The sequence below is a fragment of the Manis pentadactyla genome, chromosome 11 (assembly GCF_030020395.1).
Source record: "Manis pentadactyla isolate mManPen7 chromosome 11, mManPen7.hap1, whole genome shotgun sequence".
Classification (NCBI taxonomy): Eukaryota; Metazoa; Chordata; class Mammalia; order Pholidota; family Manidae; genus Manis; species Manis pentadactyla.
Genome location: NC_080029.1, coordinates 112,120,268 through 112,140,084, shown reverse-complemented (window position 1 = coordinate 112,140,084; position 19,817 = coordinate 112,120,268). Strand labels below are relative to the sequence as shown.

The 19,817-nt window shown below is 47.7% G+C and overlaps 1 protein-coding gene across 2 annotated transcripts in view; it reads left to right on the top strand.

The window, feature by feature from the left end:
• Positions 1-19,817, top strand: part of DAPK2 (death associated protein kinase 2) — a 110,810-nt gene that overhangs the window by 72,754 nt on the left and 18,239 nt on the right. For both annotated transcript variants that reach the window (XM_036892073.2, XM_036892072.2), the window contains exon 5: positions 15,173-15,302. In XM_036892073.2, the coding sequence (XP_036747968.1) occupies positions 15,173-15,302 (130 nt within the window). The remainder of the gene's footprint in view (positions 1-15,172; positions 15,303-19,817) is intronic.

Here is a 19,817-nt window from a genome sequence, read left to right as displayed (position 1 = left end):
TTCCCACAGTAACTGAACTCGGCTGCATAGACTGATGAGCTTGTACAGACACCCAAAGCACAATAATCCTCTGACCCGTGATCAGAAGGACTTGGTTACCGGGAAGACAACCCACCCACTATTCTATCCAGAAATTGTGTTTTCAAGCACTGTGCTGGGTACCTGGGTATTGCCACAGATACAGAATCAACTATGACCCTGTCTGGCTTAGTTCCTCTTTTCCAGGAAACTTAGTTCAGGGGATAGAAAAGAAAAAACCAACTCTAAGTGCTGAGATAGAAGGAATTTCAGGGGGTTGGGAGAGAACATCTAAGTTAGGCTGGGGTATCCAAAAGGCCTTCCCGGAAGAGGTGGTATTTGAATTGAGTTTTGAAGGACTGGTGGGGTTAACAGAGAGAAAGGGCCTCCTAAGGAAGAGAGGCCAACAGTGTACATGCTCCTAACAAAGCGGAATACATTCAGGGAAGTTCAGGCAGAGTGTAAAAGTGCTCAATGGCTGGAGAAGCCAGGAGGAGAGCAGAGGCAGACACTGGGTGTGGGGGCTAAGCCAAGGAGTTGAACTTTACCTTGAGGGATATGGGGGACCAGATGATCAGGGAGGTGAGATGGCCAGATGTGTATTTCAGAAGGATCCCTCTAGCTGGGAGGGTGGGTAGAACGAGGAGAGCCTGGAGGCTGGGGGCCCAGCTGGGAAGCTAGTGCAGTAATTCAGGTGAGATGTGGCAAGTGCCAAACTAGTTTGTATAGGGGACGGATTCAAGACCCGTTATGGAGGTTGAGCTGAGGACTGATGCAGTGCCCAGTTAGATGCAGGAGATGAGGAAGAGGGCTGAGTCCAGGCTGATGCTCACGTAGTGGCTTGGCGGACGGGCCCAGGGGGGGGATGGCATGCCCACAGCCTCAGAACCGCAGCACCAGGGCGTGGGCTCAGTTCCTGCTGTGGATCCCACCCCAGCTCCTACCCTGCTCAGTGGGGTGACCTGTTGTGAATCCCCTCAGCAAGGTCCCCCCTCCTCACGCCTATTGTTGCCGTATTTTGAATTCCTCCAACAGAGGCTGTCTTGCAGAGTTTCACTCAGGTGTCACGGGGTAAAAGTCGAGGGCACCAAGGGGGTGTGGCCTGGGCAGGCCTTTGGACCTCAGAGCGGTGATACACCCAGAAGGAAACAGCGTACCTGGATTGCAATGTGTCTTCTTCCCGGCAGTGCTACAGACAATTAACTTGATGTTTTCTGGGTCTTTGCTGGCTCTGGGAGAACAGCCTCAAAACAGGCTCCTTTGGTTTTTCTCCCATGGGTCTGGTAGAGGTAAGAGTTGGGGATTCCGGCAGGCCTGACGCCTACAGTAGATTCATGCTGTCCCGTTTGCATCTCTGGCATCTCACTGTGGTCGGGAGTGCTGCTTGGAGTTAACTAAGTCGGGGTTTGATTCTCATTGTACCATGTGCCTGGATACCACCGAACCTCTATTTTTCAGCTTCAATGCAAATAAAGAAGATACATGCCTGACTGAGCTGTAAGGGTTAGAGGAAAGCAGCATTAAGTGGTGAATATCCAATCGATGCTCTGTAATAGCAACTGGTATTGTTATACCAGAGGGAAAGAAAATACAACTCTTGTTACAGTGTTTTGGCCCCAATAGACTAGGAAAACAAATCTGGCTAATGCGATTCTAAACTGCCCAGCAGAGAGCTGAGATCGGTTGCTAGGTGGGGCTGCTGCTGCGGGCATGTCTGGCTCCTGGGTTCAGTCAGGACGTTTCCTTGACCCAGAGATAGTCTGAGTGTCCTATGGATACATGTAGGGTGAGGATGCTGCTAACCCCTCCCCCGGCCTCATATGCTTGGAGCTGTGTGGACTCTGAGCCTCTGACTCCCACACCCATGGGTTCCTGGGCCTGGGCCCGGCTGGGGAGCTTCAGGCAGCAGTGAGTAGCTGGAACTCAGCGGGATTACCTCATGGCTGGGGAGACACTTCCTGGAGCCAGAATTGCGAGTATGCGGGCTCCCTGGCTGGACCTTTTCACCAACTGGAGGGATCACCCAGAAAGCCCAGCTGGTAGCTTAGGGGAGCCTTCTTGGTTCCGTGGTGTTTCCCACCACATAAAATTCATTCTATATGATTTTTTCCCCTGATTTTCACTCTCCATAGAGGCCTCTGCTTTCCTCCACTCTTGTAAAGTCTATTACTTCTCCCCAAGTGAGTCAGGCTGGCCTTGCTTCCCTGTGAGCACAGCCACCATGTTGTCTCTGAGCCCCTACCCATGACCTGTTCTCCTTGCTCACCTGCCAGCCTGAGAGAGCAGGTGAGGGAGGAGGGTCAGCTCTGGTCCGCATTTGGAATATGAACGCTCTCCCCCCAGGCCACTATTTGATAAGCTCCTCCTATGTTCAACCATTGTGCTAGAGATGGGGAGGCTCTGTGCCTGCTTACGTCATGCTCCCTGCCTTGTGGCAGAGAGCTGATGAACGAGCAAATTAATGTCTGATGAGCAGCCTCGGTAAAACAGATCATGCTATGCTGTTGCCTAGAAATCTGTGATGGATCCTTATCATTTGTAGGATAAATGAACCTATTCTCAGCATGACATTCAGGCCCTTCTTGCACTGCCTTAGCCCTGGTTCTCATCCACCCTGATCTCATTCACCTTTCCCCGCTCCAAAAGTCTAGCTCCAGGCAAGAAGATGACAGACGTATGTTCTGGCCTCTCTCCTCCTCTGTTCATGCTGTTCCCATCCAGGAAGCCTCTGCTGTTCCTTTTCTCTGCCTGTGGACTTCTTGCTCATCCTTCCAGGCCCAGCAGAAATGCCATTTTCCTTTGGGAAGCCTTTCCCATCCCTGTCACCTCCCAAAGAACTAAGCTGCCTCTATGCTTCTGTTGCCCTTTGTACAAACTTCTGCTGAGAGCAATTATCACTGTGAATTACTTCCTGCTGATTATATCTGACACATGGCAGGTTACTCAGTGTTGAGTGAATGAGTAAGTGAATGAATGCATTAGTAAGACCAGATGCATGCACGGATGGCAAAGTCCCTTTCGTGTCACCTAGAAAATGCAGAAGAGGTTGCAGGTAGATTTCAATTCAATGATGTAAACATTTATTGAAGGACTGTCATAGGCCAGGGGTAGAGTGACAAGCATGAATGTGATATGGTACCTGCTTTCCAAGGGCTCACCATCTACTGGGCCATGGCCACAGTGAGGCTCGTGGGGAGGCCACCTGAAATAAAAGCTAACCATAACTCTTGCCAACAGTCACTTCCAAAGGGTAAGTTCTCTGCCTCTGCAGAGTAAATACCATCCCGGTGTGTGTTGGGAATTCACCACAGAAGGGCCTGCTGAGGTGGGCAGGTAGGGGTGGTGAAGGAGCTGATGTTGCCGTGTATTCACGCAGACAGAAAGGACACTGGGGCCGCTGTCCCCAGTACCAAGCAGCCCCTCATGTGCCTTCAGACATGCCATTTGCAGATGGATTACCAGGAAATGGGGCTCAGTGCCACCCAGGAACCTCACCCTGTACATGATCCCAACAGAAATATAGGCCTTGTAGAGGGCGTTTTTGTGTGGTGATGTATTTATTTTGGATTCGGGAGACTCCCTTCTGAGTATGGGTGTGTCCTCCTTCCCCCTACCAATCCAACTGGAGAATTCAGAAATGGAAGGTAGTCCTCAAGTCTGACTGATATTTTTAAGCAAAATGAACCAGCCATGAGAAGTGAGTGACACTGTATGCAAGCCAGGAGCCCAGAACTCTAAGGGGCTTTTTGATTTATATAAACAATGTGAAGAGGAATGAATTCCTGAGTAAGATACCCCAAATATCCAAATTGCTCTATGCTCCGATCATCTTATGAACTGTCTGTACGTTCATGATGTAAAGGGGCTCCCTCCTAAGTGTTTGTAAGAATGATACTAATAATACTTTAAGTGTGTTTTGGTGCTTCCTTGAAGACAGCATGCTTACACAGCTGTTGTCTTATTTGATCCTCATGGTCACCCATTGAGGTGCAAGGTATTGTCACTGTTTTATACACAAGACAATTAAGACTCAGAGAGGTTAAGAAATGTGTCCAAGATCACACAGGTATTAAAGGACAGGGCTGGGACTTGAACTGAGCCAGTGAGGAAACACTAAGCAAAGCTGAGTGCCACCAGCTTTTATTTAACCAGATTCTAACAATGCAGATTTCTTACTTCCTTGGGCCACACACCTTTTCTACACAGCTTGTAATCCAAAGGTCTGTACTGTGTCATAAATTTATCCTTTGCATAGTTAATTTCTCACCTGGTTACATTGCTTTTTCTTTTAAAAAATAAGTTATTTCTTGTACTTTCTTATTCTTTTAATAAATTCTGAGGGGTGGACCCTGTTTCCTGTTCCTCAAATCCAAAGCTTCGCTAGTGCCCCAGTCTCAGAGTGTACCCCCTGTGCCCCTTCATCTGGACTCCATGCATCAGACTGTGAGCCTAGACCCTAGAAGTACATGCTGGCTGCTTTATCAAGTATGGCAAGGACTCCTAGGGTAACTCGAGGTGAAGGGAACTGAGGACACAGAACTAAATATCTGAGGGAAAGAACAAAATATGGCAAAAGTTAAGCTATGGAGAGCCATTAATAAGAGTTGAAATACAGATGCTTTGAAATGGGGAACATTAAGCCAACCAACTGATTCTTACAAAGTACTGCAGGAGGCCACATGGCCCACCTGAAAGAGGAGAGGACTGGGGGCTGAGACTGCATTTGAGTCGCATTTCTGCTGTGTGATATTGGGGAGGTCACCTCTCTGACCTCTCTTGGCCTTGAAAGTGTAGATAATACTGCCTCTCTTACCTGTGCCGCAGGAGTGGGGTGAGGGACCAGGGAGATATCAGTGTTTATGAAAGGGTTCCTGTGAACTCTAAAACTCCTTACAGGTGCTGGTTGTGAATTTTAGATAGCTTTCCTATTGGGCCATCTTTCTCTTTCTCTCTATCCCCCAAAGGGACTCAGATAGGGAGGTGGGCATGGGAACATCCAGCGAGGGAATGAGCGAGGTGGCACTATACAGCCAGCAGGCTGGACAGAGTCCCAGGGTAGCAGGACACTGTGTAAGGCTGGCAGGAGCTGGAGTAGATATCATGATCCCCATTTCATACTGTCAGGGGCCTGCGGGCCTCTGGCTGCTCCCAGATGCCCAAAGGGCCCCTCTGGACCCTGCCTGGGCCTGACCCCGGGCAGCTGATCCCAGGAGCCGTGGAAGAGTCTGATTCTGGAAACAGCGAAGGGTGGTAGAAAGAGCAGGTATCTTGGCATTAAGAAGACCTGGGCTCAAACCTAGCTCCACCGCCAAGTTGTGTGGCCTTGAATGAGTCACTTTACTTCTCTTCCTCTCACTTTCCATCTCACCTCTCACAGACAGTAACCTGCTTTTTTTTTTTTTACAGTGGTACTCAGGTTAAGAGCCAGGTGTCCAGAAAACAATGCATGTACACCCACACTTATTGTACATTTTATTATATAAAGGCTGTACTGCAGTTTACAAATAATAAATATATAGTATTTTTTACTGTAAATTCCAGAGAGCCAACTGATTCTCATGGAACACTTTCTTTGGCTGTTGCCAGGCTCTTTACATCAGTAGGCATCCTATGGTGCACTGGACAAATGAAGGCAGTTCCAACAAGAATGTTGGTCGGTATTTCCACTTACCTTAACAGGTGAGCTGACAATGAACAGTGAAGATGTGTGTTGGAACTTTGCTCATTTGTCAATGGCATGAGGGACTTCTATGCTGAGTTGGATAATAGTTTGTTGATGATAGTTTCTGAATATTGAAAAAATATTTCCTCTATTCCTGTGCTATTTACAAAATAACCACTGCAGACACAGAGCCCTTTTAAGTTTAATCTGCATTATTAAGCGATCTTCACCAGCATTTCTCAAGTCTAGAATCAAGAAGACAATAAATCAAGCCCTGATTTGTAGTGCCTGCCCATTTCTGTGGTGTAAATGCACCCACTGTAGCTGATTTCAAGGCACCAACATGACATCACTGACTAGAATTGGGGAGGGGGGGCACACCTGCCTGTAGTATTTCCTTCATACAAAGAGAAAAGGCAAAAATAACTTCAAAAGCATATACAATACTAAAATCTCATTAAAAATTAAGAAGCAATGAGTTTTTAAGTTTTGCTTTTAACGTAACTTATTTAAATATGTTTATATCATTTCATTTTTGATATGAAAATAATACACTTCCATATCTCTGTTTAACAACTAGCTTGCAAAATTCCTGCAGACTCAGCAGTTGCTGTCATGAGCCAGCTCACATCCCTGGGTCTCTGTGACCCTACAGGTGAAAGCATTTTGTAAACAGGCTAGTGCTGTATGCAGGCTGACTGTTATGATGGTAGTGGTGTAATAATAACAGTGGCAGCCAACATTGATTGAGCGCCTAGTAAACATGCAGGCTCTTCTCTGAGTGCCCTGTATGCATTTATTCATTTTATCCACACAATAATCCAGGTTCCATGGCCGTGCCCATTTTATGGAAATGTTGCTCAAGGGCACCGAGAGCTTCATTGTGCCTCCCGTTTTGCAGAATCAAGAAGTGATATTCCCATTTTGCAGATGATAGGCCAAGGCACAGACAGCTGAGTGACTTGCCAAGGTCACACAGCTAGCACAGGGCAGAGTGGGGTTCAAACCCGTGTCTCTCTGATGACAGGGCCCTCTTCAGCACTGGCTTCCTGAACACTGGGCACTGTCTGATTTTGACTTCCTGGGAGAGCTTGCTTTGCAAAAACAATTCTGGAACCTCATTCCTGGTGAGTTGATTTAGTCAGTTTAGTTTTTAACACAATGACCAGGGGATTCCAATGCATAACTAGCTTAGATGGGGGGCCCCGAAAACACAGCTTGGGGCTCAGAATGCCTGGATTCAGGCCTAGGTTCTTTACTGGTTAGATGTGGGCATTGGACATCCACAACTCGGTGGCTGTGAGGATCTAATAAGGTGATGTGGGGCGGTGGGGTGGTGGGGACAAGCTACTGGTATTTGTTGGGCACAAACCACAAGGCCAGCACTGCTGACTGGTCCAGGGCAGGAAGCCAGTGGTCCCAGGATAGCCTTGAAAGTGAATTTTTATTTCCTTTCCTGTACCCCACAAGAGCACAAAGCCAAGTAGATAGTGGTTTCTCTCCTGCTTTACTGGGCAGGGCAGTGGGAGGTCAGAGCATACAACAGCCTCCCCCAGAGGAGGAAGTCACGAATGAGTGGCCAGAGGCTGTGGTTTAACTAATCCAAGTGCAGCTGAGTTGGGGCCCTTCCCTAAGCCACAGCTGTGGGCTTTCTGGGAAGAACATGGAGCTGGGACAGCAAGCCGGTGAGGCGCCAGAGCCTGAATGGAAATACCCACTTTGCCAGCAGACAGGGGTGATCCCGCGGGCACGCTTGCATCAGAGGAAGGGAGGCAATGTGGGAGGGGAAGAGCGCACAGGATTGGGAGTCAGCCTGAGCTTGAATCTCAGGTCTACTTCGTATTAGCTGAGGCACCTTGGGCATGCACTTAACTTCTCTGAGCCTCAGTTTCTTCATCTGTAAAATGGGGGTGCTGAAAGGACCTGCCTCAGAGAGTAAGAATAAAATAAGTGTGAGTGCTTTGTAAACTAAGTGCTGTAGGTTTTGCTATACACAAAATTAGGTGCTTTTAGGACATAGAAAGAGCAGGAGAAACAGGCCCTTTCCTCAGCAAGCATGCACACTAGAGGGGGAGATGAACTGACACAGAGAGTTCTTGGCAGTCGGTGGTGCTGTGGGTCGTGGTTGCTGCCCCAGGGAGGAGCTGGGAGAAGGATGGAGGGCTGGGCTGGGTATTCAAAGGATACTTACTGAAGGACTAGAATTTTAGCTAATCCTGGAAGGATGGGTAGGAGTTCAATAGGCAGATGATAAAGACTCTCTTTCTGGGAAGGAAAGAGATGACCAAGGAGACGATCACAGAGGTGACGATGGCAGTTACAGGTCACTTCATATGCCTTGTTTGGTCCTCTTGGTGACCTTCTTGAGCTAGGTTTCGTTATTATTCCTAATTTACAGCAGAGAAAGCTAAGACTGATAGAGGTGAAGTAACTTGCCCTTCTGGTAAATTACTGGTAAGACTGCTGGTAAATGACAACAACTGGGATTTGAACCTAGATTCTAAGGCTCTTAGCCATGATCTATGTTGATTCCCTAAAAGCAGAATGTACAAGAGATGCCTGTGTGACTCCACAGGTTCATTCATTCATTCAACCAGTAAACAATTCCTGAGCATCTACTCTAATGCCAGGCATTCTTGGCTGCTAGAGATGGAAATGAGAGGCAGGCCCTGTCCTCCCTCCTGGGGCTTCAGTATAGCAGGGCGAGGACATGAAAGGAAGCAATAATAGTGAGTTAATTCTCTGCCAAATGCCTGTCAGGGAACCATGCAGGCCCTTGAAGAGAAACAGCTAAGTGTGTGTGTTGGCAAAGAGGGCGTCACAGACGTTCCAGTGTGGCTGTGTTGAAGTTTTGGGGAGGGGGAGGAAGCTTGCCAGGAAGGAAGGGCATTCCAGACAAGTGGACGGCAGGTTGGGGTGGGCATGATGAGGACGTCAGCCCTCAGCCAGGATGTAGCAGAGGGCTAGCTGGCAAGAGGTGGGAGGGCCTTGAATATCAGACAGAGGCAGATGCTGGGCATGGGCCACATTGGAGGCCCATGGGAAGGGGCTGCCTGTGATCTCATCTACTGTGTGCCAGGGTGAGTTGGCTACAGCCCTGTGGAAACCTGCCCACAGAGGCCTGTCAGCAAGCAGCCTTGTTCTCTCAGGTTGCCCAGCACTTTCTGAATAACCTGGGGCCCTGCTTGACATTTCCAGTGAAGGTTTGTAAACAGCTTCCTTGTCCCCATAGCACAGACCTGGCTAGGCTCCTGCTCTGTTGAACTGAGCAGCCTCATTTGGTGACAGGCAGGCCATGTAAGCACCTGGAGAGGGTACTGGGCAGGCGGTCACTATGCTTGGACTCTGCTCCTTGCTCAATGATTTTGGCAGCTTCTCAACTCCCCTGGGCTGCTCTGCGACATGAAGGGACTAAATGATCTCTGAGGTACCTTGCATCCCTAATGTTGTGAGTCTGGAGGTGAAACAGGCTAGAGGAGGGGAGCAGAAGATGAGTGGAGCAGGAGGCGGGGCCATGAAAGGGCGCGGTCTACAGCTGTGTACAGGTGATCCAGCAGGGATTCAGTGGAGTTCGCAGGGATGAATGTTGTCAATGCTGCAGCCCAGAAGGAACGAACAAACATTGCCACCATTCTCTGCAATCTTGTCGGCATCAATCCTTACATGCACCATGTCTCTGAATCTTCAGAACAGCTCTATGTTATGATAGGTGTTGTCCATCTTCAGATGGAAAACCAAGACTCCAGGGGTTCAGTGACTTTGCCCAGGTTTCACTGTGAGTGGCAGCCTGCCTGGCTCTAAGCTCTGGTCTTTTGCACCTTACCGTATAGCCCCAAGGCTCCTTCCATCCTGCAGGGCCTCCTGGACATGCTGTTCTGGGCTGCTGCAGAGCATGCATTGATATGGGACCTGCCCGGAAGACCAGTTTCTGGTTAGCACCATAGCAGGCACCTCTGGTCAGACCCACTGGGACACGGAGGGACACACTGGCCTCTCCCACAGCTGCCTGCCTGGTGGATTGGGCTGAGTGGGTTTGTTTTGACAGGTGGGTGCAGTTTCACTTGCTGATAGCAGCTGCACAGTCCTGGGCTGGACAGTGGTGCCTATGGGAATGTGCTCCCTCCTTCCAGCCATGCTTTGGAGGTGACATCAAGTGTGTGGCTAGAGTATTTGGTTGAAATAAATAAAGCTAGAGGAGAATGACAGAAGCAAGGGTGTATGTGTTGGATGGTACTACCCAGAGGGCAGTCTCTCTTGGGCCCAGCAGCCCATGGTCACAGCAGCCTGTTCTTCCTTCCTATCCTGGGGCCAGGAAACCTGAGCCTCTGCATGTCCTGCCTTGGGGCCCAGAGGAGCGGGAATTTGTCCTGTCAGCTTGGGAGGTTGTGTCAGCTTGCAGTTGCGGAGCCTTGAGCTCTGCAATATATCATCTGGTGTCTTTTAAAGTTTGGGCTGAGACCCAGAGAGAGGCCTGTGTAAGCTCACACAGCCTTGGGTGGTAGAACTGCAACTGGAATTCTCCAACACCCAGGCCTGGCTCTTTTCTACCACCCTACCCTGTTTGGGGAGGGGGAAAGCAAAGAAGCTTAGAGCGAGCCCCTGGGGGTACTTCTGCTTTGCTGGCCCTCTGGCTACCCTTGGGGAGCCTCCCTCCGTCCCTCTTCCCTCCTAACCCAGCTCCTTGGCAGCCCTTTGGGGAGGAAGGTGCTAGGGTGTCCCTAGTGGTGGTGGAAGGTCTCCACAGGCTGAAAGGGAGGACCAGTTCTTTCAACACGTATCAGCAAATTTCAATGGAACATGGAGGTTGCAGGACACCATAGAGGATGCTAGGGATCTTAAAATTGCTTTGACTTTTCCCAGGGAGGCCCCTACTCAGGAAAGCAGTACCACAATATGAGATACAGCCTGCCATCTAGGACCATTCGTCTGTAAGCGTTGTTGGTGCTGAGGGGGTTAGAGCACTAGGTCAGTGGCCACTTCATTGAAAAGTAAGGGAGTAAAAGGAGGCAGGGATGGGGGATAGGCTCTGAAGGTGTGAAGAAGAGTTGGAAAGGCATTCTAGACAAGGGGGAGGTCCAGAGCAGAAAGTAGAATTGAGATGTCATTCTGGGTATGATAATACCCACCTTGAGGGGATATGGGGTAAGTGCAGGCAAGCGATAGGTGGTGAAACTGGAAAAGTAGTGTGGGGCAGTTGGTTCAGAGGCTCAGATGCCTCAAATATCAAACAGGGCATTTAGGCTTTGTCTGACGGTCAATGGGAACACTGAAGATATTTAACCAAACTGGGTGATGTGGTGGAAAGAGCGGAGGCTGCGCTGCCAGAGAAGCCCACCCTCATTCTGCCATTATGAGGTGCTGGACCTGGGCCCAAGGCTTTAGCTCTCTGAGCCTCTGTCTCCTCATCTGTGAAATGGGGATGGCAGTAGTGCCTACCACGCAGGGAGACTGCAAGGATGACATGGAACACTAGTGCACTCCTTGCTCTGCTAAATGTTAATAAATGTCAGTCCCTGCCTTCCTCCTGGGTAGCATCAGGCTGTTAGTAGGGGCTGGGATGGCAAGAAGGAAGCCTTTCTGAAAGCAAGAGTTACTGCCAATATGGAGCCCAAATCCCTGGTTGGACTGAAATCACCTTGGTGGCCAGGGACGGAAGCAGGAAACATTGCTTGGTGGCAGAAAGTCTGTGACCCCTGTTTATTCCCAGTCAGGGGCGGGTCTGAGCCTGAAGCTATATCTGGTCCAAATGGCCCGATGCATGAGTGAGGAGGCGGGGACAAGAACCCAGGTCCTGAGCACCTAGTGGAACATTCCTGCTGCCCCACCGCCACCTCCCAGCCAGCAAACCCCAGGCACATCACCATCCAGACCCACCTTGGGACTCTCTTTGCCAGAACCTCTGTTTTCACACTGAAATGAAGAGGTCCAGCCCAGGAGGTCCCAAGGCTCCTCTCTGAGCCTCCGGACACAGCCCGGCAGAAGCAGGGCTCGGGACCACTCACCTTGGTGAGACACCACTGCAGGAAAAGGCACCTGGGATGGGAAGCAGGCACCAGGGTAGGAAGCTTGCTCTGCCCAAGCCAGGCTGCAAGGTTGCCCTCGGTGGCCAGGCCAAGCGCATGCCTTCTTTTCCTTGTGGTAGAGTCCTAGGGCCCTTGAGAAGCAGGGGAGGCAGATCATTTTCTCCTGGGTTAGGAGCACAAGCTTTGGATTCTGACCGGTAGAGGGTAAAATCCTTGTGTCCACAGACCAGCATTTCAGTCTTGGTTTCTCTTTCTGAACAGGAATAATAACACCACTGCATGAGGTGGCTGAGAGGGTTCAGTGAGGTCTGCAGCATGTCCCTTGCTAGGCTAGCGCACTGCAGGGGCTCACTAAATGGCATGTGTCATCACTCACTACTGAGCACCTGGTGGATGCCAAGCTCCATACCAAGCTTTGGGTAGATGATAGGAACAACCCCCTTGGGAAGTTTCGAACCCAGTGCAGGGAGACAGATCAGAAAGCTGCCACCCTGAGACAGTGGCAGAAGCTCCGCAGCGGGGGAAGCACAGGGTGCTGTGGGACCTGGGGAGGTGGCACGCGCACACGCGCATGTGTATATGTGTGTGCACGCGTGCATGTGTGTGTGTTTGATGTCTTCTTCTGGAAGAGGTACTACTTTTAGTGAAATGTGAATGGGAATTAGCCAGGTTTGGGGCAGGGACTTGAGGAAGAATGTTCCAAGCAGGGGAGAAGTCACCTGCTGTGTGTTAGATCCTTGGGGTAAAGCCAGGGACAGGACAACTTTTCAAGACAGGCAGGACTCAGGTGAGAAAATGTGGCCTTGCCCTGAGGTTCTCAGAAGCTGGTGGAGAGGCTATTTCCTCAGACTGGGGGGGACACTGAGGTGAGGATGTGAGTCAGGACCCCTCTCACCTTTCAGGGTGGTGCTGCCTGGGAGAATTCAGCCTGCAGTTGTTCTTCCTCCTTCCCTGTTATTCCACCCCTGCCCCTACAGCCCCACTGTTCTGGGGGTCACTGGGTCCAGTGTGACTGCCTCTGTCCACGGCTCCCATCCCCATTCAGCATGAATTAAGTGTTAAGCACGCTGTGTGGTGGTCAGGAAGCCCCAGGCCCTGGCCCCTGGGCCCGAGGACAAGCCTCAGGGCCAATCCCTGGAGGAGAGAACAAGTTCCCACTCAGGTGACAGGACTGTGGTGGAACGGAGGGAGGAGAGGCTGCCTGCCCAGGGGGTGGTGGGCAGCGGGGAGGGTGCAGCTCCCTGCATGGGGCTCCAGGGAACTTGGAGCCCACAGGCAGCCGCTGGAGCCGCGGGAGGGCTGGGCTGGGGGCACTGGAGTGGGCCCATCTGCCTGGCCCTGTCTCCTGATCTCCCCACCTTTACTCTCCTTTCTGCAGAGCCTAAGGATCTGCTCTGCCTTGGGAACGGACTTTGACACATTTTCAAAATAAAGTTGGGAGAAGTGTTCAGAGGGGGAAAAAAAACAAACAAGCTTAAAAAATGCAAAAGGAAATGTATTATTTATTTTTAAAAAAGGGATAAAGGAGGGGGTGGCCCACAGCAGCTCACTTGAGCCACTGTGGGATCACAGAGACTTCACGGAGCTGGGGGGTTTGGGGTGGGGGCAGCTGTCTTCAGTCCAGATTCAGAATTAGCTCAGCTAACAGTGAGGGCTGCCCCCGGCCTGCCAGCCTCTGGGCTCTGCAGTTCTGGGGTGAAGATGTGAAGACTTGAATCTTGCCTTCAGCTGAGGGTCCGGTAGGAGAGCTAGGACAAAGACATGACAGGCCAGTGGTCAAGGGAGAGCAAGATAGCTGTCATAACAAGCAGGTTCAAGTAAGCTTGAAGGGGACGGGGAGGGAGGAATCACTTCTGGGCAGGGATGATGGGGTGGGGGGTGGGGGTGGGGAGGAAGTCAGTGCTGGTGAGGAAAGGTTTCAGGGACTAGACGGACTGAGTTAGACTGAAGCCCAGCCAGGATTTCAGTGGTCAGAGGTTGAGCAGAAGGCTTTCCAGGTGGAGCAAATGATGTGAGCAAAGTACGAGGTAGGAAATTCTTCAGCACTTTAAGAAATAGGGACATTCACTTTTCTTAAACATTCGTTCATTGATTGATTGATTGATTGATTGATTCATTTTAAACTGTTTTATTGAGATATAAATCACATGCCATATAATTCACGCAAAGTGAACAATTTATAAAGTTGTATAACTAACACCACAATTTTAGAAAATTTTCATCACACCAAAGAGAAACCCCGTACCCATTAGCAGTCATTCTCCATTTCCCCTGTCCTAGGCAACCACTAATCTACTTTCTATTTCTATGGATTTGTCAATTCAGGGTATTTCATATAAATCATATAATATGTGGTCTTTTGTGACTGATTCTCCCACTTAGCTTCCATAATGTTTCCAAGGTTCATCCATGTTGTATCATGTAGCAATACATCATTCCTTTGAATTTTTTCTTTGCCTCGTTCTTTATGGCTGAATAATATTCCACTGTATGGATATACCATTTTTGTCCATCTAGTAGTCAGCTGGTGGACATTGTGTTGTTTCTACTTTGGGACTATGATGAATATTTGCTGTGACATTTGTGTACAAGTTTCTTTGTGGATGTGTGTTTTTAGGACATTCCACTTTGAATGGCATTTGGGGCAGTCATGGTGGGGAAGGGGAGGAAAGGGTGAGACAGAGGGACCTGCTCACCTGCTATGTACTCTGAGCAGTTGGGTGGGAGTGAGACGGGTAGGCTCAGGATCCTGCTCTAGTGTCACTGTGAGCCTGGGGTGTGTGAGGCCAGGGCAGGGCTGTCCCGCTGTCAACACATACCTGCACTGTTGTGTCAGATCAGACAGCTGTTTGCTGGGCTGGAAATAACCTGGGCAACTGGTATTTTCCCTGGAAATCAAGTGCATTTTTTCCTGTGTCCTGCTGAGGGCCAAAATTAGTTAAACACATACAGAAGTGTGAGGCACATGGTTAGTCTAGAGGAGGGGAGTGTTGTCAACAGGAAGCTGGCCGGCTAGGGGAAAGAGGTGGTCTGGAAGATGAAGGTCAATACGTCAAGTATAAACCGAGGGTAGGATACAAAGCCCCCACCCTATCACACTCACGTGGAGGCGGAGGTTTTGTTTATAGGAAATGCTGCAAGAGTCTCACTGGCCCCATATGAAAGAATGGGAAACCACACTGAAGAGATCTGTTTATCAGAGACAGAAAGGGAATTAAAACGAAAGTCTCCAGTTCTGCTGTGAGCAGCAGTTTTGGTAAAACCCAGGCTTTGCCCTCTGTGCTGTGCCTGTTTTTGAGTTCATATAAGACTGAGGACACAGAAACAAGAAAGAGTTTATTTATGCTGTTTTAGTTCCCAAAAAAGAACACCAAATCCCACTGCAACCCCAAAGCAAAAACACAAAGCAGGGCCTTAATTACTATCTCTTCTTCTTCCTTCCTTCCTTTTTTTTTTTTTTGTTCTACAGCCAGAAAACATTATGTTGTTAGACAAGAATATTCCCATTCCACACATCAAACTGATTGACTTTGGCCTCGCTCACGAAATAGAAGATGGAGTTGAATTCAAGAACATTTTTGGGACGCCAGAATTCGTTGGTGAGTTTTTAGGCCTTTTTCTCTCCCAGCTAAGAATCTAGGATCAAGACGTAGAGAGATGCCAGGAATAAACCCTGCGTCTGGGGCCACGGCCTCTGGGCCGAGAGATATGCCTTGGAGACCCCACAGAAGCCTGATGGGTGGGGAAGAAAATGTCTTGCTGGGCCTCGAGGTGAGGGTCCAGGTGCTGGCTCTGAGCGCCCGGTGGGTAGAGGGAGGCCAGGTGGGGCTGGAGCCTTACAGAGCCAAACTCTCCCAGAGCCGCCCCCATCTCCTGCTCTTAGATATGTTTATTGTGAAGATTTAAAATTACCCTGTCCTCCCGCATTCCTGTAACCTCAACTTTCTCTGGAGTAGCTTCTGATTTCCTGAAAAGGAAAAAGGAAATCATCTGCGAGATGTCAGATTCACTCCCTGGCCTCCCCCTGGGTGCCTGGCCTTTATCCATGCCTGGGAGCCCAGCTCCAGCAGTGCCCAGCAGGCTTCTCTTCTTCTCACCCTTGGCTCGGGCCTCAGAAACCCCCTCATGGGGCTTGGGCTGCAAGTTGGGGGTCAAAAGAAACAGCCTTGCAGTGGGGAAAGGAATGAGAGTTGAGAACCATCATCTCTTTGCTTTGGGAGTTGCAGTGGTCTCCTTAAAATCTGGGGGCGGAAACTTCAGACTATAGTCTAATCAAAACCCAAGATAGAATGTGTCAGATCATCGACCCCGATGGATTTTCAGGCCACACACACCAGCTCTGTAGCCACTATTGAGTTGCAGAAGCCCCACCGGCCCCAGGACAAAGTAACCTTGCCCTGCGCAGACACTATGCCTAGTGCTCTACAGACATTATCTTAGTTCATCCCCAAATAACCCTCATGAAGCAGATTCAGTTCTTTCTCTATCAAGTGCTTTGTTCAAGGTGAAACAACCAGTAGGTGGTGGAGCTGTCATTTAAATGCATATACACCCATCATCCAAACCCTTTGCTCTTTCCTTTACACTGCATTGTCTGTCTGAGAAGACCTTGCCCCCAAGGAGCTTACAATTTAGTTGTACAAATAAGACATCAAACCACCAAATAAGAGTCTTGGAAGTATCTTTTCAGATCATCTGGTCTAGTTTAGCAAATGTGCAATTGGAGAAGTGGGGGATTTTAGTAAAGGTCAACCAATGGTTATTTTTCACCTACCATATGACAGATATTAGGTGAGGTACTGGGGACACAGGGAGGTGCCACACTCAGAATGACTCAACCAAGGTCATACAATGAGTTGTTGGCAGAGCCAGTTTGATCCTAGGGCAAAAGACGTCTACTCTTGAACTTTGTCCGAGATAGCAGTTGCTGCCCACCACTCAAATATGTGGTAAAAATGCATATCTTTATTCAGTTAAGTTCATACTAAGTATTAAATAACAATGAATGGTTCAACTAGAAATTCAGGGCAAGAATGGCAGAGGTGTCACAAGACAGGTTGTGATTAGTTGCAAAGAGAGTGATATAGACAGCTCTGAAAGACTTTTCCAGCAAAGTATCCACTACAGCAAAGTCAGTGGGATCAGTCCTGGCCTTGAGTCAGAGAGAGACAAAGGGCTAGTGTTGTGGGTGCAGGAAGTGTCTGAAGAGGGTTGGAGAAGGAGTTAGGATAGAGGAGGAGTACATCCCAGGTTCAGTCATCCATAGCAGGGGGCAGGGCCAGATTTAGAGTATTTCCAGGGACAGCTCACTGTCTGCTTTGGATGGAGAAGAGAGTTCCCACCAGGCTGGCCATGTAGGTGGGCTATTGATAAGAGGGGCCAGATGTGGAGGGTTTTGCCCAGTAGTATGCTAGTAAATGTCTAACATCCAGGTCTCAAAAAAAACCCAAAACCTTAATTTATAGCATTTGCCAATTTCAAGCTACCAATATGTTGGGAATACAAGAGTTGGGAAGCAATGCACAGTTGAGTCTTGGGAGCCATATGATCCAGTTCTAGCCCAGAACTGGTTTTATTTGTACCTTACAGATATAGGGGGTATATTTTCTAAGTATCTCCCCAAATTATAATAACTTTCTGAAAAATAGGTGATAACCTCTTTCCCTACTCTTAACATTCCTTTGACACTTCAACCAGAAAACCAGGATAAAAAGTTATTGTCAGCTTCCAGGGGTGCGGTGGACCCAGTCTTCCAAAAGCCCTCCCACTCCAAAATGATTCTTGAGAAAAATATTTTTAGTGCAATTCTGGATTCATAAGAAATAAGAGAAAGTTTTAAGGGTAGTAACTTCTTCAGTATCACCTGTCCCACCCCCAAAAGCCAGTGAAATAAACTAAATCTGGAGCTGTGAATGGCAAGAAAATTCAATAAGAGGATCTTTCCTAAAGGCAAGTGTACATAGCAGCATTTCAGTCAGATACTAGCAAGGTTTAGATATTCAAGGACATAAGATACTGAAATTATTGGGTATTGACTATGAAATAAATGGAATGCACATAGAAATAAAAGGTAGAATCGCAAGAATGAGGAAGCAACAAAAGACTGTCAAAAATGAGTAGGCAAATTCTAAAGAGAACCAGATAGAACTTTAAGAAATTCAGTATATATGCTTATAGAAATGTAAAACTCAGTGAATGGATAAAACAGCAGATTACACCTAGCTGAGGAGAGAAATGAAGAACTGGAGGACTGAGTTGAAAAAATTTAGCTGGAGTGCCACAGAGTTAGAAATACAAAGAAATATGAAAGAGGATAAGCAAAAGAGGGTAAAAAGGAGAAAGCCTAACATAGGTCTATGTGGAATCCTGCAAGAGAGAATAGACATGATACAGGAACAGTATTAGAAGAGAATGGCTGAGAATGTTCAGAACTGATATAAAAACATCCCAGATATAGAAAGTAAAATGTATATCAGCAGAAAAAAATAAAAATAAGTCCATACCTAGACACATTATAAACTCCAGAATACCAAAGACAAAGAGAAAATCTTAAAAGCAGCCAGAGAGAAAAACAGATAACCTAAAACAAACAACACCAATAATTAGACTGACAACATACTTTTCAAAATAGCAATGGAAGCCAGTGTCTAGTAGAATTATATCTTCAAAAAGCCCAGGGAAAATTAAAAACCCAGAATTGTGTATCCAGGAAAATTATATTTCAAGAATGAGGGTAAAAGATTCAGGCAAAAAAAGCAAAATTCAACAATAAAAACATACAAGAAAAACAAAAAAGACAAAACAATAAAACAACCACCAACAGAGCTTTATAAATGAAAGTTCTAAAAGATACTCTGAATTAAGGAAAATGAAGTCTCAGTACAAGAAGCAATAAAAGCAAAGAAATCAGCACACATAGGCAAATAGGGACAGTTTTGGTTTAAAATAATGATAATAATGATGAAGCTTTAATTGTGCGGTTAAAAAAAGGGACAGAGCTAAAAATTGAAGAACATAATGTCAGATAGGACACAGCACTTGAAATGAGTGTTGTAGGGTTTTTGTATTGTTACAGGAGGGTCAAAATGTTGATTTTGTTAGAATTTGTTAGATAGCTGTAGTAAAATCTCAAGGGTAACTATTACAAAAATATAAGTTGGGGGAAAGACAATCAGAAAACTAACAAAAACACTATTTGAAAGAACAAGAAAGAAGCAAAGAACAGAAGCAAATGGACAACAAAAGTACAGAGGACAGAAATGAGCATATATGTATATCTAGCAGATTAGCTCTGGAAGCTGAGTTGTGGTTTTCAAAGTATGGTGAAAGACTTTGAAAAAAAAAATCTCCAATCTTTCTGGGACTGCTTTGTCAGTAATATGCAAGGAAAATAAATTCCTAGAAAAATTATCACCGTCTGAATGTCACAGCAGTGTCAAATTGCTATGAGTCTTTAAATACTTAGTCCCAATTTCTGTACTTCTCTTGTCTGGGCCTGACGGCCTGCAGATTATTTGCAGACCACACTTTCAATATCACTGTCTTACAGAAGTCTTTCACATGTGTGTCAGAAGACTTGTACAAAAAAGCTCATGGCAATATTGTTCCAGTAATAAAAGAAGTGGGGACAATCCAAATGATCACTGGGAGGAGAATGACTAAAGGGTGGCATGTATCCACACAGTGGACTATTGCAGAGCAAGAACATGAAAGACCATGGATGAACCCTTGATGAATGCTAGAAGTGTAATGTTGAGTAGGGGGGAAAGTCAAGGGACAGAAGATCACATGCCGTATGACATCATTTTTATGAAGCAGAAAAATAAGCAAAACCAGGATAGTGGTTCCCTGTCTCCGGAAGCAGGAAGAGGCGAGATGGTGGGATGGTGGGGTAGTGGATAAACCCTATAGCTGCAGTGTTTTGATATTGTTCTAGATGAACAAACAGCCTTCCCCGCTGTCCACCTTTTCCCATCATGGCTAAACTGGCTCCGTCCTCCCTTCTCTAGCTACGTCCTCTCTTTCTCCTCCATTTCTTCACCAAACTTTTTAAAAGAGTCTTATCTCCACTTCCCACACTCACTTTTCAGTGCCTGTTTGATCTCTGGGCAGCA